This window comes from Anomalospiza imberbis, chromosome 19, assembly GCF_031753505.1.
Source record: "Anomalospiza imberbis isolate Cuckoo-Finch-1a 21T00152 chromosome 19, ASM3175350v1, whole genome shotgun sequence".
NCBI lineage: Eukaryota > Metazoa > Chordata > Aves > Passeriformes > Viduidae > Anomalospiza > Anomalospiza imberbis.
Genome location: NC_089699.1, coordinates 11788833 through 11810264, shown reverse-complemented (window position 1 = coordinate 11810264; position 21432 = coordinate 11788833). Strand labels below are relative to the sequence as shown.

At 43.2% G+C, this 21432-nt stretch overlaps 2 protein-coding genes across 2 annotated transcripts in view; both read left to right on the top strand.

The window, feature by feature from the left end:
- Positions 1–6186, top strand: part of PITPNC1 (phosphatidylinositol transfer protein cytoplasmic 1) — a 78318-nt gene extending 72132 nt beyond the window's left edge. Inside the window, exon 10 of the mRNA XM_068209778.1 lies at positions 1962–6186. Coding sequence (XP_068065879.1) covers positions 1962–1967 — 6 coding nt within the window. The 3' untranslated portion in view covers positions 1968–6186. The remainder of the gene's footprint in view (positions 1–1961) is intronic.
- A 1931-nt stretch (positions 6187–8117) lies between these two features.
- On the top strand, positions 8118–19387 carry NOL11 (nucleolar protein 11). Its single transcript, XM_068209775.1, has 18 exons — positions 8118–8277; positions 9660–9773; positions 10494–10550; positions 11124–11269; positions 11532–11589; positions 12097–12235; positions 12644–12856; positions 13158–13234; positions 13926–14049; positions 14729–14832; positions 15080–15154; positions 15933–16117; positions 16353–16478; positions 16633–16848; positions 17383–17461; positions 18284–18376; positions 18687–18794; positions 19094–19387. Exons 1-18 carry the CDS (start codon positions 8140–8142, stop codon positions 19205–19207), a joined length of 2166 nt encoding a protein of 721 aa, XP_068065876.1. The 5' UTR covers positions 8118–8139; the 3' UTR covers positions 19208–19387.
- The last annotated feature ends 2045 nt before the right edge of the window (positions 19388–21432 follow it).

The window sequence follows — 21432 nt, the reverse complement described above, 5'->3', positions numbered from 1 at the left end:
ACTCCTTAGCAGAGAATTAGTTCAGATTTTGGCTCTACACTTCAAGATTTGGTTCTGAATGAAGTCTGCCATCTGTAGTTTCCATGTGGAAAAATTGTCGTTGAGGTCAGAACAAAAGTTGTTATTAATGGGAAAAAAAAAAAGTGAACCTGAGTCTTTCCAGCTCAGTGTAAGGACTGTTTTACTTGAGTGTATATCAGCAGAGGGAAATTAAAGCAAATACAAGCTAAAATGTAAAAGTCAATTGAAGAGTTTTATGTCTGAATTGAAGAGTCTTGGGTGCTCCACTCAGCAAGACTTCACTTCAAAGGACAGTGCACTGAGAAACCTTCCTGTCCCCTTCATTTGTCCAAGACAGCTTTTGGTTCACATCGTACAGAATTCCTCAATCAAAATCCCTGTGATATCAGCGGGATTTGGGACACTTTGAGTGCAGAAATGCTCGCCCACTGTTACAGGGTGTGAAACGAAATGTAAACCAGCAAAACAGGTTCAAACCTCTCTCCAGCATGAGTAGGTACAGTTCCCCTGGGACCATCTGTTTATTGCCAGCACTCCTGTCAGATCTGCAAGAGGCGTCGTTCTCACTCCTAATGAGTGCCGGTGTGGGCTGAAGAGGTGCCTGGAATGTGCTGCAGGGGGGAGCCCAGGCAGCCGGCACCGTGCACGCTTTTGTTTCTTTAACGCGATGTTGGAACACAACAGAAAGCTGCCTCGACGGCCAAGGTTGCACTTGTCTGCAGCTGGGTGGGGTGGGGGAAAGCATCAGTGCCCTGGAAGGACAGGATTTTGTCACAGATTTGGTAATCCCCACTGCCAGTCCTGTGCTTCAGACACTCGAATAAGTGAGACTTCTTAATTGATTAAAAGACTGCTGGTTTTATTTCTACATTTTTGAGCTTTCGTGGCTCAAAGAATCTATAAATGGTCTAATGAAATACTTCAAATTTATGAATTTAACTTGACATTCAGCAAAAATCTTAACATTGCCTTCAGTTGGCTCGGTGGGCGTGTTGCAGGCACTGCAGACATGGAGCAGCAGGCTCCAGGAGAGCCTTGCTGATTTTGTGCTCAACTTCCCGGCTGGTAGCAGATGTCGCTCCCCTGGGGTGTCTCGGAGGTTTTGCACGGCTCGGCTCCGGCAGAGCCCGTCCGCGCTGGGATCGCGCTGCCCTCTTGTGGGGCTCGGCAGCACCGGGACAGCTCCGGCACCTCGGGACACGTCCTGGCCGCCCGACTTTCCACTCCCAAACGGCTTTAATCCCTAACCGCGTTTGCCTACGTTTTGCAGGGAATTGAGCTGTGCATTTGTCAGTTGCCCACCGGGGTTTAAGTGCAGTTTCCGGATGGAAAGTTGGAAGCACGGCTTTGAATGGTGTGGCTTTGTCAAGGGAGAGCGAATTCTTCAGGCTTTAGTAGCAGAACAGCAAAACAGGCTCGGTCCTTGCAGGAAGCTGCGGCACAAGTCAATGGAAGGAGAGAGAATTTTTCATCCCTTGATAATTCCAGCAGATGAACAAACCATGTCAACCCTTTGCCCACTTGGGCTTATAATCTAAATGAAAAATTTAAAACCCCTTTCAGTTGTATTTTGTTTGAAGCTCTGAAAAATGCTACCTGCTGGCTGTATCCAAATGTACTTTTCAGTTGCCTGTGGAATAGCTGGATTTTCCCAGCAATTCCAGAGGCAGCAATCTTTATTCAGCTCAGCCCCAGGTAGAGGCACCATTAGTAGGTGATTAATGTACTTAAAACTTTGTTTCCTTTACATTGTGCTCATTGTGCTCCAGTCAGCGCCTTACAATGGGGAGGCATTCATGCGGAGAATCACTTAATGAGATGCACGATAAGCAATCATTCCCTGCTTTAGGATTTGGATGGAAGTAGTTTAACTGAGTTAATGAAATTATTATTTGAAATTATTCTAACATGCCTTTGTCTTTCATTCCTTCTCGCTGAAGACATGACAATGGATGAAGTCCGAGAGTTTGAACGAGCCACTCAGGAAGCTACCAACAAGAAGATTGGGATTTTCCCACCGGCAATATCTATCTCTAACATTTCCATGCCTTCCTCCACCCGCAGTGCTCCATCTAGTGCTCCATCAACTCCTCTCTCCACAGATGCTCCTGATTTCCTAACAGTTCCCAAAGATCGGCCTCGGAAAAAGTCTGCTCCAGAAACTCTCACTCTTCCAGATCCATCAAAAAAAAACTTTTAAATTAACCCTGCATGTTTCCTCCTGATAAGCCATGTCTGCCACAGCAAGAGTGACATAACTCAATTGCTACAAAGGTCATGGTGGTTGTTGGTTGGTTTTTTCGTTTGTTTCAGACAATCTTTCTGGTGTGGAAAGATGACTCCTTTCCTCAGACTTGATCCTTAAAACCTTCTGACAAGTGCATGCAAGAGAAAGTAGTTTATATATTCCTAAAGTAGTGTTTCAAGCCATATGGTGCATCTTACTGACACCAATGGAACAGTCTGAGGGGATGCTATAAACGAAAACCAATCTTTTTGTAGCAGTATTCTGCCTGCAAACCCTCATCTAGGTCACAGCATTTATAATTAGGAGTAGGTATTAAGTAAATCTGCCAAGGACTTCTGAGGCAAATTAGTGCCAACTAGAATGCAGGGTTAACAGAAAAAAAAAAAAAACAACCTCTCCCATTTTCTTCTTTTATAACCAATTTTAAAATCTTTCCCACTCTCAGGCTTCTCCTGCGTGTTCATAAATCTTTGACCTGTAACTCATTGTACTTGAACACCAACAGATCCACATTTTGCTTAATATGACTCAGGATTTGGGGCCTAAAACACAAAACACAAATCTTTTCAAAGCTAAAATATCACTGTATCAAAGCCCCAGCTGTAATTCATTATACTGACTTTGAGGCCATTGAACTATTTCTACCTTGCACAGAATTTGTAACAGGAACCACCTATTTCTTGTAGATAATGTATTTTACTAGCTCTCCCCTGTCCTTTTGTGAGTTCAGAGTGTTGGTGTTCATCAGTGGTGTTCTGTGACATTGGAAAAAGCAGCTGAATTGTGCCAGTTGAGAAACAAAAGCAATGAATTCTGTCTTTTCCTCACTGGAAGAAGAGCGGTAGTCAGGCTGGGAGACCTTGAATGCAAAGGGAAGAAAACAGGAGACTCCTTTTTCTTTCCTGCCTCACATCTCTGCTCAACAGAACAATCTGGCAGAGCTGGGTGCAGGCACTGCCTCGTTTGGGGAAGGGGGACAAAATCAGTCACTTCAAAGAGCAAACAATTGTGGGTGATGTTGAGGAACCAAAAGTGGTCTTCCTGGTCTGTGTGTGAAATCACTCTTCAATCTCAGGAATTCAATTGTTGACAAGGATGTTTCCCAGAGGGAAGTGTAGATGGTGGATAAAGGAGAAAAATAAATGGCAGAAGTGGTCTCTTCCTTTCTCTTCAAAGCATGAACTGGGTGAGACCCTTTCCTCGCTGCCCTCTGTGCGGCACTTTGCTCTTGCCCACACAAGCTGCTGTTCGATGGCTGCTGCAGTTCCTTCTCTTGGTGGCATCAGTGAGCCACTGTTCAATTGCCAGGGAATGACAGCTCCTACCTGAATCATGATCCCAGGGGGTGATACTTTGTGCCACCACTGACAGTTCGTGGATGGAGAAAAAAAAAAGACTCCTCCAGAGCTGAGCTGACCCTGAATATTGAACACTCAGTTTGGGGGTGCCCAAGCCTGGGGCACAGTGGCTGAAATGCACTGAGCTCCTCGCTGCCTGCAGCTGCAGCACAAGTTTTGTGGAATAAGTGCCATTTAGGGGGAGGTTTTATGAGCAGAAGTGATTCCACTGCCAACCTGCACTGAAACAAGTGTTCGCTTGTCTGATAGTGAAAATCCTGCAGCCAGCAAAATCCAGGAGCTCTCTGCAGGTTTGCTGTGGTCTGGCTTCCTGCATTCTCCCATGTCCTGTCCATGCTAGCCTTTGCTTTTCTTTCCAGAGCTGGCAATTCTGACTCATTGGTGACCTGATGGGTGATGCTGTTTTGTTTAAAAAGAAGCTGCTGTAATACTGGAAACAAAACTTTCCTACACTGGTTTATGACTTCAGCTTAACAAGGGTGCACATTATGGAATCATAGGATTGTGTGTAATTTTTTATTGTTGTTGTTGATTTAGTATCAAGACTGAAACATTGGCAGCAAAGGGAAACCTTTAAAAACATAAAACATTGTTTGGTTCTTTTCTCATTGCCTGACTTTGGCCCATACAGAAATAGCCCAGGTCTGCTCCACCTGAAAGTCTGTTTCAATGGTTTTTAATTTGTCCAAGACAAATTTGCTCAGCTCTGTTCAGTGCCCTGGTGCTCACACGTGACTGTTTCTATTCACATTTTGGAATCTGGGTTTGACACAGATTATTGGACCACAGCAGTTCCATCTTTACTCGTGTTTAACTGGTTGATTTCCAATACATTGATCGTGATATGAAGTAGGTTTGGGAACAAGTCATTTGTGAAAATCATTGAACAGGACAGATTTGAGTATCTGCCTGGCAGAGATGTAAGAGAGAGACAAATCCTGGAGTGTCAGTGACAGGACACTCCCTGCTGTGCCCAGCTTTAGTGTCCTCACGCTGGATCCACCACTGGCAGGGTCAGGAACAGCCACTCTGCTCGTGCTGCTGCCCAATCAAGGCCAATTAAAAGATCTGTAATGTGTCCCTTTTTTGGATAAGAATACCCCAGGTTTTCACTGATTGTGGAAGTGCCCAGCGCCGAGTTCTGCCTTGCTTTCCCCAGCAGTCATCACCCATCTGGTCAATGATATGATCTTTAAATGCCTTTTCTGTTTGGTTTGCTGCTATTTAGGCTAAGATAGCTTTTTCTAGAATATTCCCAGCAGGCACCCAGGAAATTAAATTAAATGAGAAGGAAGGTCTGAGTATTTCAGTGTAACACCTTGAGGAGAAGGGGTTGTTTTCAGGGCTGATTTTTCCCTTTCTGTTGTGTTTTCAAACACGTTTATTAGGATTAAAATAGAGAGTTTTGCAGGTGTTCTGAGTTCGTTTGCAAAAATAAATGCTGTGATTATTTACTGGGTACAGCCTCAGAGCATGGTGAACACAGCCTGTGTTCCTCCCCTCTGCCACACTGACAAGAATCTCGTGATGCAGCTCTGCTAGGACTTGGCAAGGAATTTTTTATCAAGGAGAATACAGTTCAGAGCAAAAACTGTGATGAGTTTGTTCAGGTTTCTATGAAAACCTCCAGGCTTTGCTTGTACTTTTGTGTATTTTGGATAGAACAATCATTACAAAACAACTGGCAATTCAGTACAGCTTCAGAAGGGTCAATCTCCTAAAAAATCAAAAAGGGAGGGACCCACAAAAGTTGCTCCTGAAACATGTACTTAATGGGATTTCTTATGAATGTAATGGTTAATTTTGTAAAGGACTGGATAAATACTATGGAAAGAAACTATTTGACCTTGTTCTTTGGCTTTTTTTATTATTCTGGAAGGTGATTTTGTGACATCTAGTAGCCAATTTGCATTAATTGCTGCTGTAGAGACTTTGAAACTGAAATATTTGTTCCTTGAATTTCAGTTTGTAACAAGACCGCTATACTTTGCTAAAACTGCTTTGAAGCTTGCTGCACTATAACTTCAAAACAATGTGTTATCCTTTGAAATAAGCCAAATGTATATGCTTTTTATGAATTAGTGAGTGCAGTAAGAGAGAATTCAAAATCTTGTCAATAGATTTTCTGTTGCCATTGTTTGGACTGTTTTCTATGTGTAAGTTAAAATTGCTAAATAAGTCTAACAATGTTTTGCTTTAAATGAACAGCATGGTCATTGAATTATGATCTCCTGTAGTTTTGTGGTGTCACTAAAGCAAGTTTTATTGATTTATTTCATTTCTGTGATAATTCCACGTGATTCTGTTATGTCCAGTAATTAATTTCTTTTATTTAGAGTACTGATGGCAACATCAGGCAATGCATCACCACCGTCAAAGAAGGACCAAGTCTCGATTTGCTCTGCACGTTCAATAGTGCAAGGCTCAGCAGGAGAATTTGACTGTCATTTTTCTCATATCACTTAGTTTCTGGATTTTTTCCAAGTTATTTATTATTTTTAATATTGTATTTTCGTTGCATTTTGTTGTAAATAAACTACCAACAACTATTCTTTACAACAGTGGCTGTTTTCTCTTACTGCGTCTCCTGTAGGCAGAAACCTCCTCATTAACATGTAACAGTGGCATTTCTACCCCAGCTCTGCAAGTCACTTCCTCAAAATGAAACAGAACAAAGAATTAACTTTGTGAGGAAAATTTAAAGCACTTACAGCCTCTCCTGGGTTCCGTTGTGCCCCCCAGCTCTGTAAAGGTTTTACCGGGGCAGGTGCCCCATCAGTCTGGCATTAGCCCATTCACTTGTAAATGACCATTTGGTTGACAAGGAAGTTTTTCAGTGAGGAATCTAATCCTTTATGCAGGGTTTGGCAGCTCAGTGTTGTACCAAGTAACTGGAAAATACTGGAAGAGAGACCACTCGAATCCTCTCAGGCTTGTCTCCAAGTCAGTTAATTTTAGTCAACAGAAGTTTCCCTTGCACAACGGTTCTTTATAAGGTTTTACACAGACACTTTCTCCATAGAAACGAAGCTTTCCCTGCTCCAGAGGAACGGCAGCGCTCATTCAGGAGGGAAAAGCTTCCGGGCAGCGTGGGACAGGGCGGGGGAACAAAGAGGGCACTGGAAATGTTTTCAATTGGAAATCGCAGGGCGCAGAGGGGACAGAGCCCGCGCAGCCCCGGGGACATCTCGGCAGCCGCTGGTCACCGGGCCCGGCCCTGCCCCCGCAGCCGGCTGTGGCTGAGCAGGCGGGGCAGGGCACAGGCCCAAAGTGACCCCCAGCGACCCGCACTGAAATCTGCCCACACTCCAAGTCCTACACAGGAGAATACAAAGCGGTGAAAACCCGAATGGGACCCTCCGGCTGCGCGGCCGGCGGGGCCGGGCTGTGCCGCAGAGGGGACAATCCCGGCCCGTTCCGCTGTCCTGGGGACAATCCCGGCCCGTTCCGCTGCCCTGGGGACAATCCCGGCCCCGTTCCGCTGTCCTGGGGACAATCCCGGCCCCGTTCCGCTGTCCAGGGGACAATCCCCCCCCCCCCGTTCCGCTGTCCAGGGGACAATCCCGGCCCTGTTCCGCTGCCCTGGGGACAATCCCGGCCCCGTTCCGCTGCCCTGGGGACAATCCCGGCCCTGTTCCGCTGTCCTGGGGACAATCCCGGCCCCGTTCCGCTGCCCTGGGGACAATCCCGGCCCTGTTCCGCTGTCCTGGGGACAATCCCGGCCCCGTTCCGCTGTCCTGGGGACAATCCCGGCCCCGTTCCGCTGCCCTGGGGACAATCCCCCCCCGTGCCGCTGCCCTGGGGACAATCCCGGCCCCGTTCCGCTGTCCTGGGGACAATCCCGGCCCCGTGCCGCTGTCCAGGGGACAATCCCGGCCCCGGGCCGCACAGGGCGCTCGCACGGGCGGGGCCGCGGCCCGGGCCGGCCCGAAGTCGGCGGGGCCCGTGCGCATCCCCGGCCCCAGCGCAGCCCTCACCGCCCGTCCCCGCGCACGTGACCCTTCATTAACGCGCACGTGACCCTTCATTAGCAGGGACCTGACCCCTCTCCTTGGCGTGCACGCGCGCCATTCATTAGCGTAAACCTGACCCCTCGTTCGCATACAGCCGGCACCGCCGGGCGGGCCGCGGGAGCGATGGGCTCGGAGCGCGGAACGCCCCGGGGCGGGGACGCCCGGCGGAGGGCAGCGCCCGCCCGGCGGAGGGCAGCCCCCGCGGGCCCCTGAGCGTCCCGCTGTGGGGCGCTGTCCCGAGGACAACGGGTGCCGCTCTCCTCGGCTTTCAGGACGCCGAGGGCAGCTCGCGGCTCCGGAGCGCAGCGCGCTCGCCCGCCGCGGAGCCGCCCCGCGCGCTCGGGGAAGGCGAGGCCCGGCCGGGCGGGGCCGCGCCACAGCAGCGCGCGCTCCCTGTCGCGACAGCGCCGGGCCCGTCCCGACCCCGGCCGGCCCCGCCCCGCGGCACGCGGGCGTGCGCGCGCCGCGCCAGCTCTCGCGAGAGCCGGGCCTGGCCAAGATGGCGGCGCTGTGCGAGAGCTTCACGCTGCGCGGGCCGGGCCCCGGCGGCGGCGGCCCCGGGCTGTGCCTGGAGCCGGGCCCGGGCCGCGACCTCGTGCTGCTCACCGAGCGCGGCCGGGCCGCCACGCTCTTCAAGGTACCGCGCGCGCGAGCTCGGGAGGCGGCAGCGCCGCTCCGGGCAGCCCCGGCATGGGGGGTGTCCCGGGCAGGCCCGGGGCCGCGCTGCTTCCCGTCTTCCCTCTCTCCCGGCCTGTCCGGGCCAGGCCCCGCTGTCCCCTGCCGCCATCCCCGGCGGGACGCGGGGCGGGGAACGCTCCGGCCCGGCCGTGCTCTGCTCCCCGCTCCCTCTGCTCGGGAGCACGGGGCGGCTCGTTCAAAGGGCAAATTGTTCGCGTATTTCTCCTTTCGCTGATATTCTCTGTCCGTTCCCCGTCCCAAAAAACACTTTCCCGAAGCCACAGGTGCGTGTCCCTGCAGTGCCAGGTTCTGGGCTGTCAGCTCAGTGTCAGCTGCCGTCCTGCTGGCAGCAGGGAGACTTTAGTTTGCGGCACCTGACAATGAAAATGTGTTCTGGTCTCTGTTATTCCATCCACCATCATAAGGAACTTTAAGGCAAGCATTTGAGCTTCTGTGTTTACTTGACTGTCACATCCGCGCGGTTGGGGACTGTGGTGACAGGACAAGCAGGAGTGTGTTTAAACTGACAGAGAGTAGGTTTAGATTAGAAATTGGGAAGAAATTGTTCCCTGTGAGGGAGGTGAGGCACAGGGTGCCCAGAGAAGCTGAGGCTGCCCCTGGATCCTTGGAAGCGTCCCAGGCCAGGTTGGACAGGGCTTGGAGCAGCCTGGGACAGTGCAATGTGTCCCTGTCCATCGCAGCGAGTGGGACTTGGTGATCTGAAGTCCCTTCCAACCCGAAGCATTCCGTGATCTAACTGGGTTGATGGTACAGACTCCTTTGGGTTGTTTATTCCCCCTGCCAAGACCATATGTGACAGCACAAGTTTGTAAATATGCCCAGTGTACTCTGGAGGGAGGAGAGGGGCTTGAGTGCCCTCGGCTGTGAATCACACAGAGCAGTTCAGACTGCAAAATCCGCTGCTCTTGGTCTCAATAACTTACCTTGAAACAGGAGGAGAAAAAGCACAAGTCTATGTCTGATTGTATTAGTCAGTAAAAACAAATTACGCTAGTGATAAAATTTGCCCTTTGAAAAAGCCATGTACCTGTGCTTCATGGCATAAGCCCTTCAGACTGTTACAGGACAAAGTTATTTCTTACATGAAAAGAAATCTAATTAATGCAGCGTTCTTTCCTGTTATTCCAAAATTGTTGGTGTTAGAGGTGGAAACAGGAATGCTCAAGAGGAATTTCTGAGTATAGCAGTTTCCATATTTTAATATTCTAATTCAGGTCAGATGTGGCTGCCTCGCATTTCCTTTCTGTCATGAGAGAAGTCCCCACAGTGGTCTTTCACATGTTACATTTGAATTGCAGTGTCTGTGTTCTGACTCTGTAGATTTCGGATCAGAAGCCCCTGGGCTGTTGGTCAGTTAAGCATGGGCAGATTCTCACCTGTCCGGTCGTGTGCAACTTTGAAACCCATGAGTACATCGCAGTTCATGACGACAAGGTGAGAGCCTTCGTCCTTCTGGAGAGGGAAAAAGGAGTTGGTGGGTCCTCCTGAGGGAATGTAAGTCAGAAAAAATCAGCAGTGTGACATTTCTGGTTGAAAGTGTGGGGAGCCCTTGGCACATTGGTGACATGAGCAGCTTCTGTGCTGAGCACCATGCTCTGGTGGCCCTTGGACACAGGAGATGCTCAGTGCCTGGTGCATGCACTCCCTAAGGATGAGTTACTTCTCCTGTTGCAGCCTGGGTGACATTTACAGTTGCATGATCGTGGTGCTGGAATGGTTTCAATAATTCACACACCCATCCTTGTTTTTCTGCTCTTGTTTCATAGTTAAAAGTTTCTCTTGTGTTTATGCAGCATTTGCTTAGATCATGCTGAGCCTTTGGCTTTTTGATGCTGTTGATGAAATATCATTCCTGGCCTGCCATTGCTTGTGAAAATCAGGCCATCTGTATCTCACCAGTCTCCACCACTCTGATCTACTTTAATTCAGAGTTCTGCTGTGTCTTTTTCTTCATTCTGTCCTGTCCTTTCTTTCCAAGTCAGGATTTCTGAGCTTGGTTTCTATTCCTGTTGTTTCTGCTCCCCCGGGACAGTTCCCACTCAGGTTACTATGAATGCCCCCTGTGTGTTTTCCTCCTGTTGCAGTTGCTGGTATTTTGAGAGCTGAGAAGTTTTTGTGTTACTGTTTTACCTAAAAAATACGCTTCTCTTTAAGGTTTTAAGAATATGGAAGAATGAAGATATTAACTTGGACAAAGCCTTTAAAGCAACAGTAAGTTTTCATTGTTCTCTTCTATGTATTTTGGATCCTGGTGGAGGGAAAACTGCTCCAATTTTCATAGTATTGGCCATATTGCATTTTAGCTTAACTTGTGCTTCATGATGTTGTGGAGTGTTGCAAAGAATCCACTTGCACTGACTTTATCATCAGAATATTTCTCTTAAAGTGATTTTTATGCCAAGGCCAGCATTTCTGAGGACTTTCTAAAGATGATGAATTGTGGTCAATTACAGATCTTCGTGTTCTGCTGGCTGATGTGTTAACCATCACTTTGTGTGTTGCTGTAGAGCAGTCGTGTGACCTCCTGACCCTATCGTGTATTTTCTGATGTGATTCAGGAATGTGATGTTCATCAGGACATTTTCCTGGCTTTTTTTTGGTAGTGATTTGCATAATTTGTGGCATTTCAGCAAATCAGCAACATTCAGATCTACATTACTAAGAATCTTAAAGGTTCATAATTTTTCTGTTACAAGTTTATTGGCAAAAGTGAGAATAATGAATAAAGCACTCAGTTTTCAGGGCAGTGCAGCAGAGAGCAGAGATTTGTTTTTGTTCTTGCAGCTCTCAGCAGATGTGTACAGGATCCACTCCCTTCCCCAGGTGGGGCCAGTGGTGCTGTTCAGGGGAGGGGCGGCTCGGACGCTGGATGTGCTCTTGGAAGCCCCTCAGCAGGAGATTGAAAACCTCATCTCAGCTGAGGTCATCAGGTAAGGGGTGCCACTTTGTGACAGTTCTTGCTTGGGGGAATTGACTGTGAGGATGAAAGTTGTTTCCTCTTTTGAGGAGACGGGGGGGAAATCAAAGACCAAGATCATGGGGTTGAGTGTTTTCTTCCAACACTTTGTTTTTAACATCTTAGAGTTATTTATAGAGATTTCCTAAAAATTAGAAGGTGCCTAGTGTATAGTGGTATGACTTTATGTATAAACCTGGAATTTAGAGGATGTTCATCCAGCTTTCTGGTTTTAGGTGGAGTGGAGCTTTTATGGAAGGCCAACAACCTGTCTTAATTTTCACTACTGAGAAAGTGAGTTAAATACTTTTTATTTTAAAAACTCTCATAGCAGGAGACCAGAGTGCTTTTTCCAAAATCCATCACTGGTTTTATTTGATTTTAAGAGCTTTTAGTGGAATCATTATTCTGATTTAATCAACACAGCATTTAAATGGAAGTTGTGTTGCATTCAGGGCTGAGAAGCTGGGCTCTCAGAACTGCAGAGAACAATTAATAAAATAAAGTACAGTAGACACTGTGTGACTCTTCATCGCTCATTGTAAAATCTGTTGAATAGAATGCATGGTTTTAAAAAAGGAATTATACATGAATCTGTCTTTATGCAAATGCTACTTCCTGTAAATCCATTTGTTGCATCAAATAAGCATTTTCTTTACTTGTTAGTCTGCAGACTACTCCAGATTATTCTTATGTCCTACTTTTGCACAACATCCAAAGTTAAGCAGTACTGATATCTGAATTTCTGTTATATCTTCTTTGTAAATTAAGGAAAAAATTTATTTTATTTTTTTATTTTAGGATGGGGATTTTTTTGTCTATGTACAGAAACCTAAGCTGAGTAGTCTACACAAATACAAGCTTGAACAACAGGAATCAGCCAAGCCACTGTGTTTCACAGCACATATAACAAACCAAACTGTCACACTTCTGTGTTTGTGTAAGTTATATTTGTTAATGGGTTATGATAATGAAGCAAAGAATTGTATGAAAGGACATAAAATATTCATATTTATGAAATGCTGTTTAATATTTTGAGTTTTCTAAACTTCCTAAAACAGCTACAAGTAGTAATGAAAGATTCCTGATACTTTAATGGTTGCAAAGGCCAACTGTTCCTTCCTGTGATCACTTGTACGCTGCAGATCTCACTGCACCTTTATTGCTGTACTTTTAATTCTGCTGCTTTGGGTTCAAATAAGTCCTTTAAATAGCCTGCATTAATTCTTCTCTCAGCATTCACTGGATATTGGTTTTTTTGGATGTCCTTTTGCCATATGGTATCAAACAGGTTTTTTCCACAAAAAAAAAATTTGTAGAAGAGTGATTATTATTTTTCTTTTGACAGATTCCAAAGGCTCTGTGTACCAGGTTCTTATACCTCTACAGCAAGATACTGAACAAGAAGAGGAAGAAGGAAAAGAAGAAATTTTGTCCAAGTCACGACTACTAGACCTTTCAGTATCTGGAGGTGTTCTGAGAGGAACATCTTTAGTTGTCCTGGACAAAGACCACGTTGCAGTGTTGGGCAGTCTGGCTGCACCTGGGAACAAGCCCAAAGGTAACTTGAAAAATCATATTAAGGTATTATAAGGTCTAAAATTTCCTTGGGCAAAGCACTGTGTGGGAAAACTGTGCTGTCCCTCTTGTCCCATCCTCTGGTTTAAAGTTCTTCACTGGAAAACCATCTTTTCTTTAAATTGAGATTTAACCTGAGTGATGCAATTCCTAATGCTAAGTACTGGCTGAGCTGTTTTGAAACAGTTATTTCTGTTTCCTCCAGCATTTGTAACTGAGAGTAGCAAATGCAAATATAGTGCTTATATTGCTTTTTGGTCTCATCTCTCTGTTACTTTCCTCAGAGTGCCTGACCATATGGAATACAAAATTTCAGACATTGCAAACCTCAAAGGACTTGCCCCTGGGGACCAGTGGCCAGGTAAAGCTCAGCCATGGGTTTGGGGTCCTTGAGCTTTGTGCATTTGACAGCAGGGAAGGGACTGTTGGGCTGCAGAGCTGTGCTGCTGCTGGAGGAGCAGTAATTGCAACTTCTGCAGCAGAATTAATGCTGACCAGTTGATGAGCACTTTCTGTCAGAATATTCCCTGGGAGAAAGGTGGCCTGTAGGAATTTCTGTAATCATTTAGGATTTTGTCACGTCTCGTGGTCATGATTATTTGGTGTGAATAAAATCACTGAACACAAAGCCCAGCAGTGTCTGTTCTGTTCAGGCAATTTGCAGTTGAAGAACTAAATGTTTCTATGAACACCTGAGCAGCACTTCAAGCTATTCAAGAGTCAAATCGGTGAAATGACACCTAAGGAATAAATGCACCAGTGATCCAGAACAGCTGACTGCTTTTGTCTGAAAATTGCGCAAAAGGAAACTTAAAATGTGAAATTTTCAGACAACTAAATGCCTTGAAGCAGCCGCTATATTTTAGGATATCCCTGGAAAAATACTCAGCATTTGTAATTTCTGCTGCTAACAGATGTTAAACCTACTGCAAATAATTAAAAATAATCTGATCACTGACTTCCAGTTGAAGCTTACACTAAGGAGTTACACATCAGTGCAGGAACTCACTTTTCTGCTTATCTCATTTATGATACATTTTAATATTTTGCAGTTGTGGTGTTATGAGGAAAAATTTTTTCTAATTCATGGAAAAGTGCTGACTGTAATTATGTACAAGTGTGAAACATCATCCTTGGCAGCTGCTGTGGGAAAGCTAAAGGACAGTCAAACCCTTGGTAAGATTTTTTTTTAATCTATAATTACAGTGAAAAGATCTTGTAAAAGGAAGATGTCTGAAATTGTATAAAAATTATTTTAACACGGTCCTATTAAATTAATTATTTGAGTCTAAACAGCATGAAGCAACTTCACACTGTACTGTGTTCCTGGCTGCTAAATTTACTGGTGCTGGGAACACCAAAGCACAGAAATACCTGAATTTATTGTGGCTTCACTTAACCTGGGTTGTCATTCAGATACTGGAATTACTGAGAACACTGGAATGCTGGTGATGAATACTGAGAACAAAGTGAAGTGCTGTTTTTCTAAAAAGTATTTTCAAAGAGTTTGTGGTTGGATAGGGCAATGTCAAATCTTAGTTTGTGAACTTCAGTTTAAAATTGTTCTGTCATAGTGGTTTTAAACACTGCATTGGTAAAACATTGCAAGTAATGCTCAGGATAAATTGTGTAATAACTTACTTCTCTTGTTCCCAGAGGCAAAATGGAGAAACAGTATAAAAAAGGTCATAAAATTACCCACTGCTGAAATAAAACTGGCAAATTTCTTGGCATAAAATCACTTGCATTATAGTTTAGAAAGTATCTATTAGCATAAGAAGTTGAAGCAATATTCATACTTCTATAAATGTGCTGTAGATGTTATCGTCATGTAGTTTCATTTGTGTGTTCCCAGACGTGTCCTCGTTTGTGAACTGGAATACCCTGGGAGATGAAGAGCTGGTGGTTTCCCTTCAGTCCCAGGAGTCTGTAGCTCTGAAAGCAGAGTCCAGGATGAATGTAAGTTAGCATTAGGGTCGTTTGAGGTTGTTATCTTGTCTCTTCCCCATGCTGCTACTCTTAGGAGTTGCAGCAAAAAGAAGCTGCATTTTATCTGTTACTGATTGTTTCTAACACTGTTTCTGCAATTAGAGCTAGTAATTATAGTCTGGACAGCAAGTTGACACGTGAAGTGTCCTTTTGTCTTGCTTGAAATCCTTAAATATTTTGGAGCTGAATAATAACTCAGTGTTTTTCTTTACCACAGTTAAGATCAAGAAGGAGCACTGTTGCTGAACAGTCAGGGACCTTATCAGTTGGGCAGCTCTTACTAAAACTCAAAGTAAGTAACCCGAATATCCTCAAGTAGTGTTTAGACACTCTCAGAATATTCTAGGTGTCTCTTAAGCTGTTACCTCTTTCCATGTCCTCTAGCACAGATCAGGTTGACCAAGCTGCCTTGAACAGGTGAGAGGAAGGATATTCTTATTGCCATTATTGTGCAAGAACAGCATTTGGGCATGATGAAATTAAGTTTTGTCATAGGAGCGTGTTTTGAGAACTGTACGATACATGGCTTATAACAGCTGAGTTCTGGAAACTTGCACAAATTTATTCCTTTTCAATGACAGTCAAAACAAATAAGGGATGATACTTCATCTGAACTTTGCTTGTTTAGGTTCTTATTTATGGCCTTAATTTTGCTGAAGGCATTTTGGCCATAGAAAGTTGGAGGAATTGTCAGGAATTCCACTGTAAATACAGCAACAAGCTCTTTAGTTTCTTTCTAGAACTTGCTGCAAGTGCTGTGATAGGTCACACAGGAAGGGAAACTTATCTACAGTTCACCTGTGGCTGAACACCTTGGTATTGTCACTGATGTAACAGGATGCATGAGCAGTTACTGCTTACCTGAGTTCAGAGTGAGGAATTTCCTCATATAGCTCTTTCATGCTTGAGAAAATCTATCCTATCAAAACACAGAGTGGTGAGGGATTTCTGTAAATTTTTGTAACTTGAATTCCAAAATAGGTTTGCTTCTACTTGGTCTAATTAATGCTCGGGTAGTTCTCAAACATGTGCCTTGTACTTCTGAGTTGCACAGTATTTGTCTTTTCCAGAATGCTTCTACTTATGTGTTGGAAACTCAACTGAGACGACTAATGGCAAAAGCACCAACCCCAGATCTGCAAGCCACCATTGGCTGTGTGGTCACTGCCCTTACAGACAGATGTAAAGGAAATCCAAAGTACTACCCTCAAGATTTCCTGCAGGAGATCGTTGAAACCCGAGACTTGTCCTACAGGTAGTGACTCTGCATTTTTTAAAGTGTAAGAAGTAGTCTTTAAAAAAAGTAGAAATAAGGTTCTTTATAAGCTGCTCTTGAATTATCAGAATTTAGTACCAACGGTGCTTATTTTCTGAAGTTGGTGTTTTACATAAAAATCCATCTGAGGAGGAAGATAAGTACTACTACCTTAGTTGCCAGTGTAGTTGCTCAGTGTGGACTGTGCAGCCTATTAATTTTATATTCTTAATAGTTTATGTCCAGATTTAATGGCTGTTGCTTTGGAGAAAAAAGACATGCATCTTTTACAAATCTGCCTAGAACGGTTTCCAGATATTCCTGAAGAAATTACTTATGCTTGCCTGAAAGCATTTTTAAGGTAACTCGAAATCAATCTTTCCTTTTTTTCTTCACTAAATTTTAGTCTTTGTTTTCATAATAAGCTTCAAAGAGTTCATTATATGCATTGATGGCATTGCTGATTTTAAAGCTAATAATTAAAAGTGTTAAATGTCTGAAATTTTCTTCTACAGCATGAGTGAAGACCATCTTCAAAGTATAGATATAAATCTAGATTCTGCGATCTGTTACGTTGATGTTGAATTCAACGATATGGAAGTTAAGACTGAAATTCTGGAGAATGGTTTCAGTGCAGAGATGGAGCAGGACATGTGTGATACCAAAATCCCCAAGGAAAGCTGGAGCGATGGTGAACCCTGCCCTGTTGGGCTTCGGAAGGCAGCATTGCTGTATCCTCTGCGTGCTGAAGGGAAGCCAGAGCATTGTATGTGCTGTGGATATATTATATTTTATATATATATATTATATATATATATACACCAAATATATTTGGTATTGCCAAAAGGCACATCCTCTGTTATTGCTAAAAGTTTCTGACTTCTCATAAGAGCTGTTCTGACTCAGTAGAAAAACTGATTAAAATATAAATAGAAACATTTCCCTTTTAGAATGTATCTACACCAATTTAAACTTAGTTTTATTACACTTGTGCAATAATTTTTCTCTACTTAAGAGAAAAGGTATCAGTGCTTTGGATATTTGCCTGTTAAAACACATCAGGCAGTTACGCCCTTGCAGTGGACAGAACTGTTCAAGTTAAATCTGTCATAATGGTTCAGTTACTGTAGATATCTCATTATAGAAATAAGATTTAAATAGCACTTCACTCAAAAACCTGGAGACATTTTTTCTTTAGAATTCACTCTGGTTTGTAGAAACTGGTATTTTTCCTGCAATGTTATTCCCTTAATAGCACTGCACAGGAATGCTGTTCTCCATTCAGCTTACACTGAAACATTTCTTTTGCCTCACCTGAAAAACCTTCCAGCTCAACAAGCTGTTGTAAGTATTTTAACATTAAAAAGTGTAAAAAACACTTATTATTTTGTGGTGAAGGAAAGGGAAGAGATTTTTTCTATTGTATATGAGAAACCCACCGTTCTTTCAGGAGTGTGAATAACAAACTAATGCACAAAAATGAAATTAGGATGCTTAATAAGATTTAATATTAAGGAATATCACATTTTTCCATATACTTACATAATCTTCTTGATATTTCTAGTCCTTGCTTATTTTAGAAGATGTAAGTAAGAAACTCTTTATGACCCAACATACCTGGAAAAAGTTCATATTCTGTTAGCAAGTAATAATACCTTCCCTTTATTTAGAAGTTTTTAAGAAAGGAAAAAGACACAGTAATTTAGTCAGTCCTATCAGAGACAGAAGATTAGAAATTATGAGACACAAACTCTGTATAATCCCAAATATAATACAAATCTAGATCACCTCAGTTTAGGAAAAAACCCACCAAACTCCCCTGTTTCTCAAAATCTGAAATATAACTTCAAGAACTTTGTGTACCTGAGCATATGTGTGATTTTACAGTGATTTTAGAAAAACCTTGCACATCAAAACAAAGCTGATCTCAGCTCTGACACATCTTCTGGAACAGTGATTATCCCTGAATGTAATTTCCACTGAACATTGCTGAGAATTTTCAAACATCCAGCTATGGGTGGTGTAAGAGAACCATAAAACTTGTTTTAATGTGTAGTATACAGGCATCTGTGTTGCATTCAAAAACAAAAAATAAATTTAAAAAAATTCTTATGAATATGGTAATGTGCTTGTCCTTTATGACTGCTCTGACTTTTCTAATTTCAGCTATTTCTCAGGTATTTATATTACCTGTATGTGAAATGCAGCGAAAAAGTTAACACCACTCTTCCTGGAGTACGCTCTCCCACAATAAATCAGGTGAGCAGCTCATTCTAAGAGCTGTGCTTCCTTCTCTTTCTGGGGTGTGTAACTGTGAGTAGTTGGGAATATCTAAAATCAACTGACATCTGCATTCATTCTACAAAGAACTGTCCATCCATATAACCTGTTTGAAGTCAGATGTAACACTTTAACAATCAAAACGCAAATATACCTTAAAATATGCCTGGAAAAATGAACCCATGCATTTTGCATTAGAAGTTAATGTCTCAGAGTTCAGCTTTTAAAGCCAAATGTGTGTTATTTCCAGATTGGGAAGTGTAAATGTACTTTTCTTGTCTGTCTTCAGATCATGGATTGGATGTGCCTGTTGCTTGATGCTCAATTCACTGTCATGGCGATGCTTCCAGAAGCAAAGGACTTGGTTTCAAACCTGCATAAGTTTGTGAGAGCCCAAGTAAGTTGCATCTTCTGGGATAATTATTTGATTTTCAGTTGGATTCAGAATATGGATGTTGAGAACAGGGGAAGACAGACAACAGCAAATTATATATAGTGAATCAAATCATGTCTGTCCTCCTCTGTATGCTCCTTCCTGAGCACTTGCCTCTGTCTCATTTGGATTTCAAAAGCTGCTTTATTTTTGGCTTAAATATCTGAAGCTGTGCAGAACCACAGGTAGTTCCACAATATGATGATGTATGAAAATAATTAAAGTGTATTTTATTATAAATGTCTCTGTTTTCTTCTTTTCAGGTACGGTTCTACTCAGAACTCAACAAGATGGAAGGAAGTTTGCGGGAATTACAAAGACTGAACCTCCTGAGAGAATCTCAGACCTATTCTATTGAAGTGCTGGAAATCATTTGAAGTTCATTAACATATTCATTTTGTATTGATTCCTTTTATGACAAGGATGTATTAGCACTCCATATTGGGGCTGTCAAAAGTTGTTTTCTACACAGGAGGAGCCTGGTTACTTTGTAGCTACATGGGAGTTGTAAGTTTGAACCTTGTGTATTAAAATCTCTCTTTTTGACTGGATGAGAAGCTGGATGTTTGCTTATATTTTCATGTAGAATTTTGATATGTGATCATGAGAACTTCATAGAATACCACACGATTCTTGGCTAAACAGGAGATGGTTGTGGCAGAAGTACTGGGGGAATAACTTGCTGTCTTGGGCTGTATAACTTGGAAAGAGCTGCACACACAGTTGAAAGGCTCGAGTCACTTTGGAAGGTGACATGTTCAGTTGTATTTATACACTGCCACTATCAAATGTATGTAGAAGTCTGAAAAAAAACCCTGCAGTAGCAGCTGAAGATTTATAGAGGGGGACATCTTGGCACTGGTAGTAGTTGCTTTCAGTGTTTTGGACAAGAAAACTTATCTTGAATTTAAAATAAGAACATTCTTACCTACATCAGTTTGTTTTCTGTAAGTACTTTTTCAACTACTGAACACCTCAACTTAGTTAATGTCACCTATGCTGCTTGAATTCTAGCATTTCAAAGTATATCTTTGATTTTGACTCTGTTTGAAATACAAAGTGATGAACTAAAGTTTTATGTAGATAACATTTGTTGAAGATTTTACAGGTGTCTGTTGAATTATTCTGATGAGGCATTCACTTAAAGCTGACTTGTAGCAAGATACTTGTGGGACTATTCATCTGGAACAGGGAAAAATGGGACAGAAGCATAATTCTGAATTTCCTGGAGTCAAGTATGAGGTGGATTGTTGGGGACAAGATAATCAGTACCTTTTCAGAACAGCAAATATGTTATTTTTGCTAATATGTGATGGAGTATTAGTAGAATTCAGCATATCAGTGTGACGCTCGCATTCTCTGGGCAGAGAGACATAATTCTGTCTCTCAGGATTTCTTGGAGAAGCACAGAGAGAAGAGAAAACGATCTTTATCTCTGCTCCTTTGCTTTCCCCATGTGGAATGTGGTATGGAGATTGTTTACCTGCAGTGATGGCTGGATTGGATTCTGGTGAAGGTTGTTTGGGTTCAATGACCAATTGGATCCAGCTGTGTCTGGGACTCTCAGCAGAGAGTCATGGGTTTAGTTAGAGAGGTAAGTAAGAAGTAAGTATGTAGAATAGTATTGTATCTCTTTAAATAGTACATTAATGTAATATAGTTTTAATAAAGCTATCCTTCAGCCTTCTGATCTGGAGCCAGACATCATCATTTCTTCCCTGAGCCAGGGTTTGTCACATTTTACTATATATCAGTATATTGATATACTTTGGTTTTCATAATCTAAATAAAATGATGATTGGAACTATATGGAATTACCTCAGCAAAAGTCATGTAAGCCCTTCCTTCCTACACCTGACTTCCAGTCTACTGCTGAGCTCTAGTGTAACGTTACTCAGCAACACTGTGGTGTCTTAGAAACATGTACGTGGGACTGATTTGAGAGCTGAACACCTGAATACAATTCCTAACACACGTTATGAAATACTTTGGAGTGAAGGACTGGACAAAAGCATCTCAATAATTTAAGCAAGAGCATATGCTCACTTGTACTGAATGCCATCCAGCTGTAGGTTAAGTTCTTTCCCTTTTCCTTGGACAAAGGAACCCACCCAGACAACAGCTTGGAACAAGTGGGCTATTCATCTTCTCCAAAGTCCCTTGTGAAAGGAAGCTTTTTCTCCATCTGTCCTAAGGATGGAAGCAGGGTAGAGCTTCCACCCAAAAATTCCTCTTCCTGCTGTATTCAATTCACATATAAATATGCTCATTTAACTGCCAGCAGACTCCAAATAGGAGCTCCAAGTTCCAAATCAGTATGCTCTACTCTGAGGGGAATGGGCAGCTTTTGGGGTTGATTTCTCTACTGAGCTGTGTGTTGGAAAGGACTAATTTATATCCTATCCCTGAAGGTAACATACCTCTCTATGCACTGATTTCTCCACCTGTAAAATGAAAATTAGTAAGTCCCATTCAATAAGCACTTCCACATCACCAACTGATAAAGGGTGGGATTAAGAGACGAGATACTCTGGTTCACAGTTCAGAAGCACATGATTCTCAGCACCTTTGATCTACCACAAATACACAAAGTCCACAGTAT

Bases quoted from the DNA above. Each gene is read 5' to 3' on its own strand.
- NOL11 (XM_068209775.1), top strand. From the start codon at position 8,140: ATGGCGGCGCTGTGCGAGAGCTTCACGCTGCGCGGGCCGGGCCCCGGC. The intron at 10,551-11,123 runs GTAAGTTTTCAT...TTGTTCTTGCAG, and splicing joins ACAAAGCCTTTAAAGCAACA to CTCTCAGCAGATGTGTACAG. The intron at 16,849-17,382 runs GTATCCTCTGCG...AGCACTGCACAG, and splicing joins CTTCGGAAGGCAGCATTGCT to GAATGCTGTTCTCCATTCAG.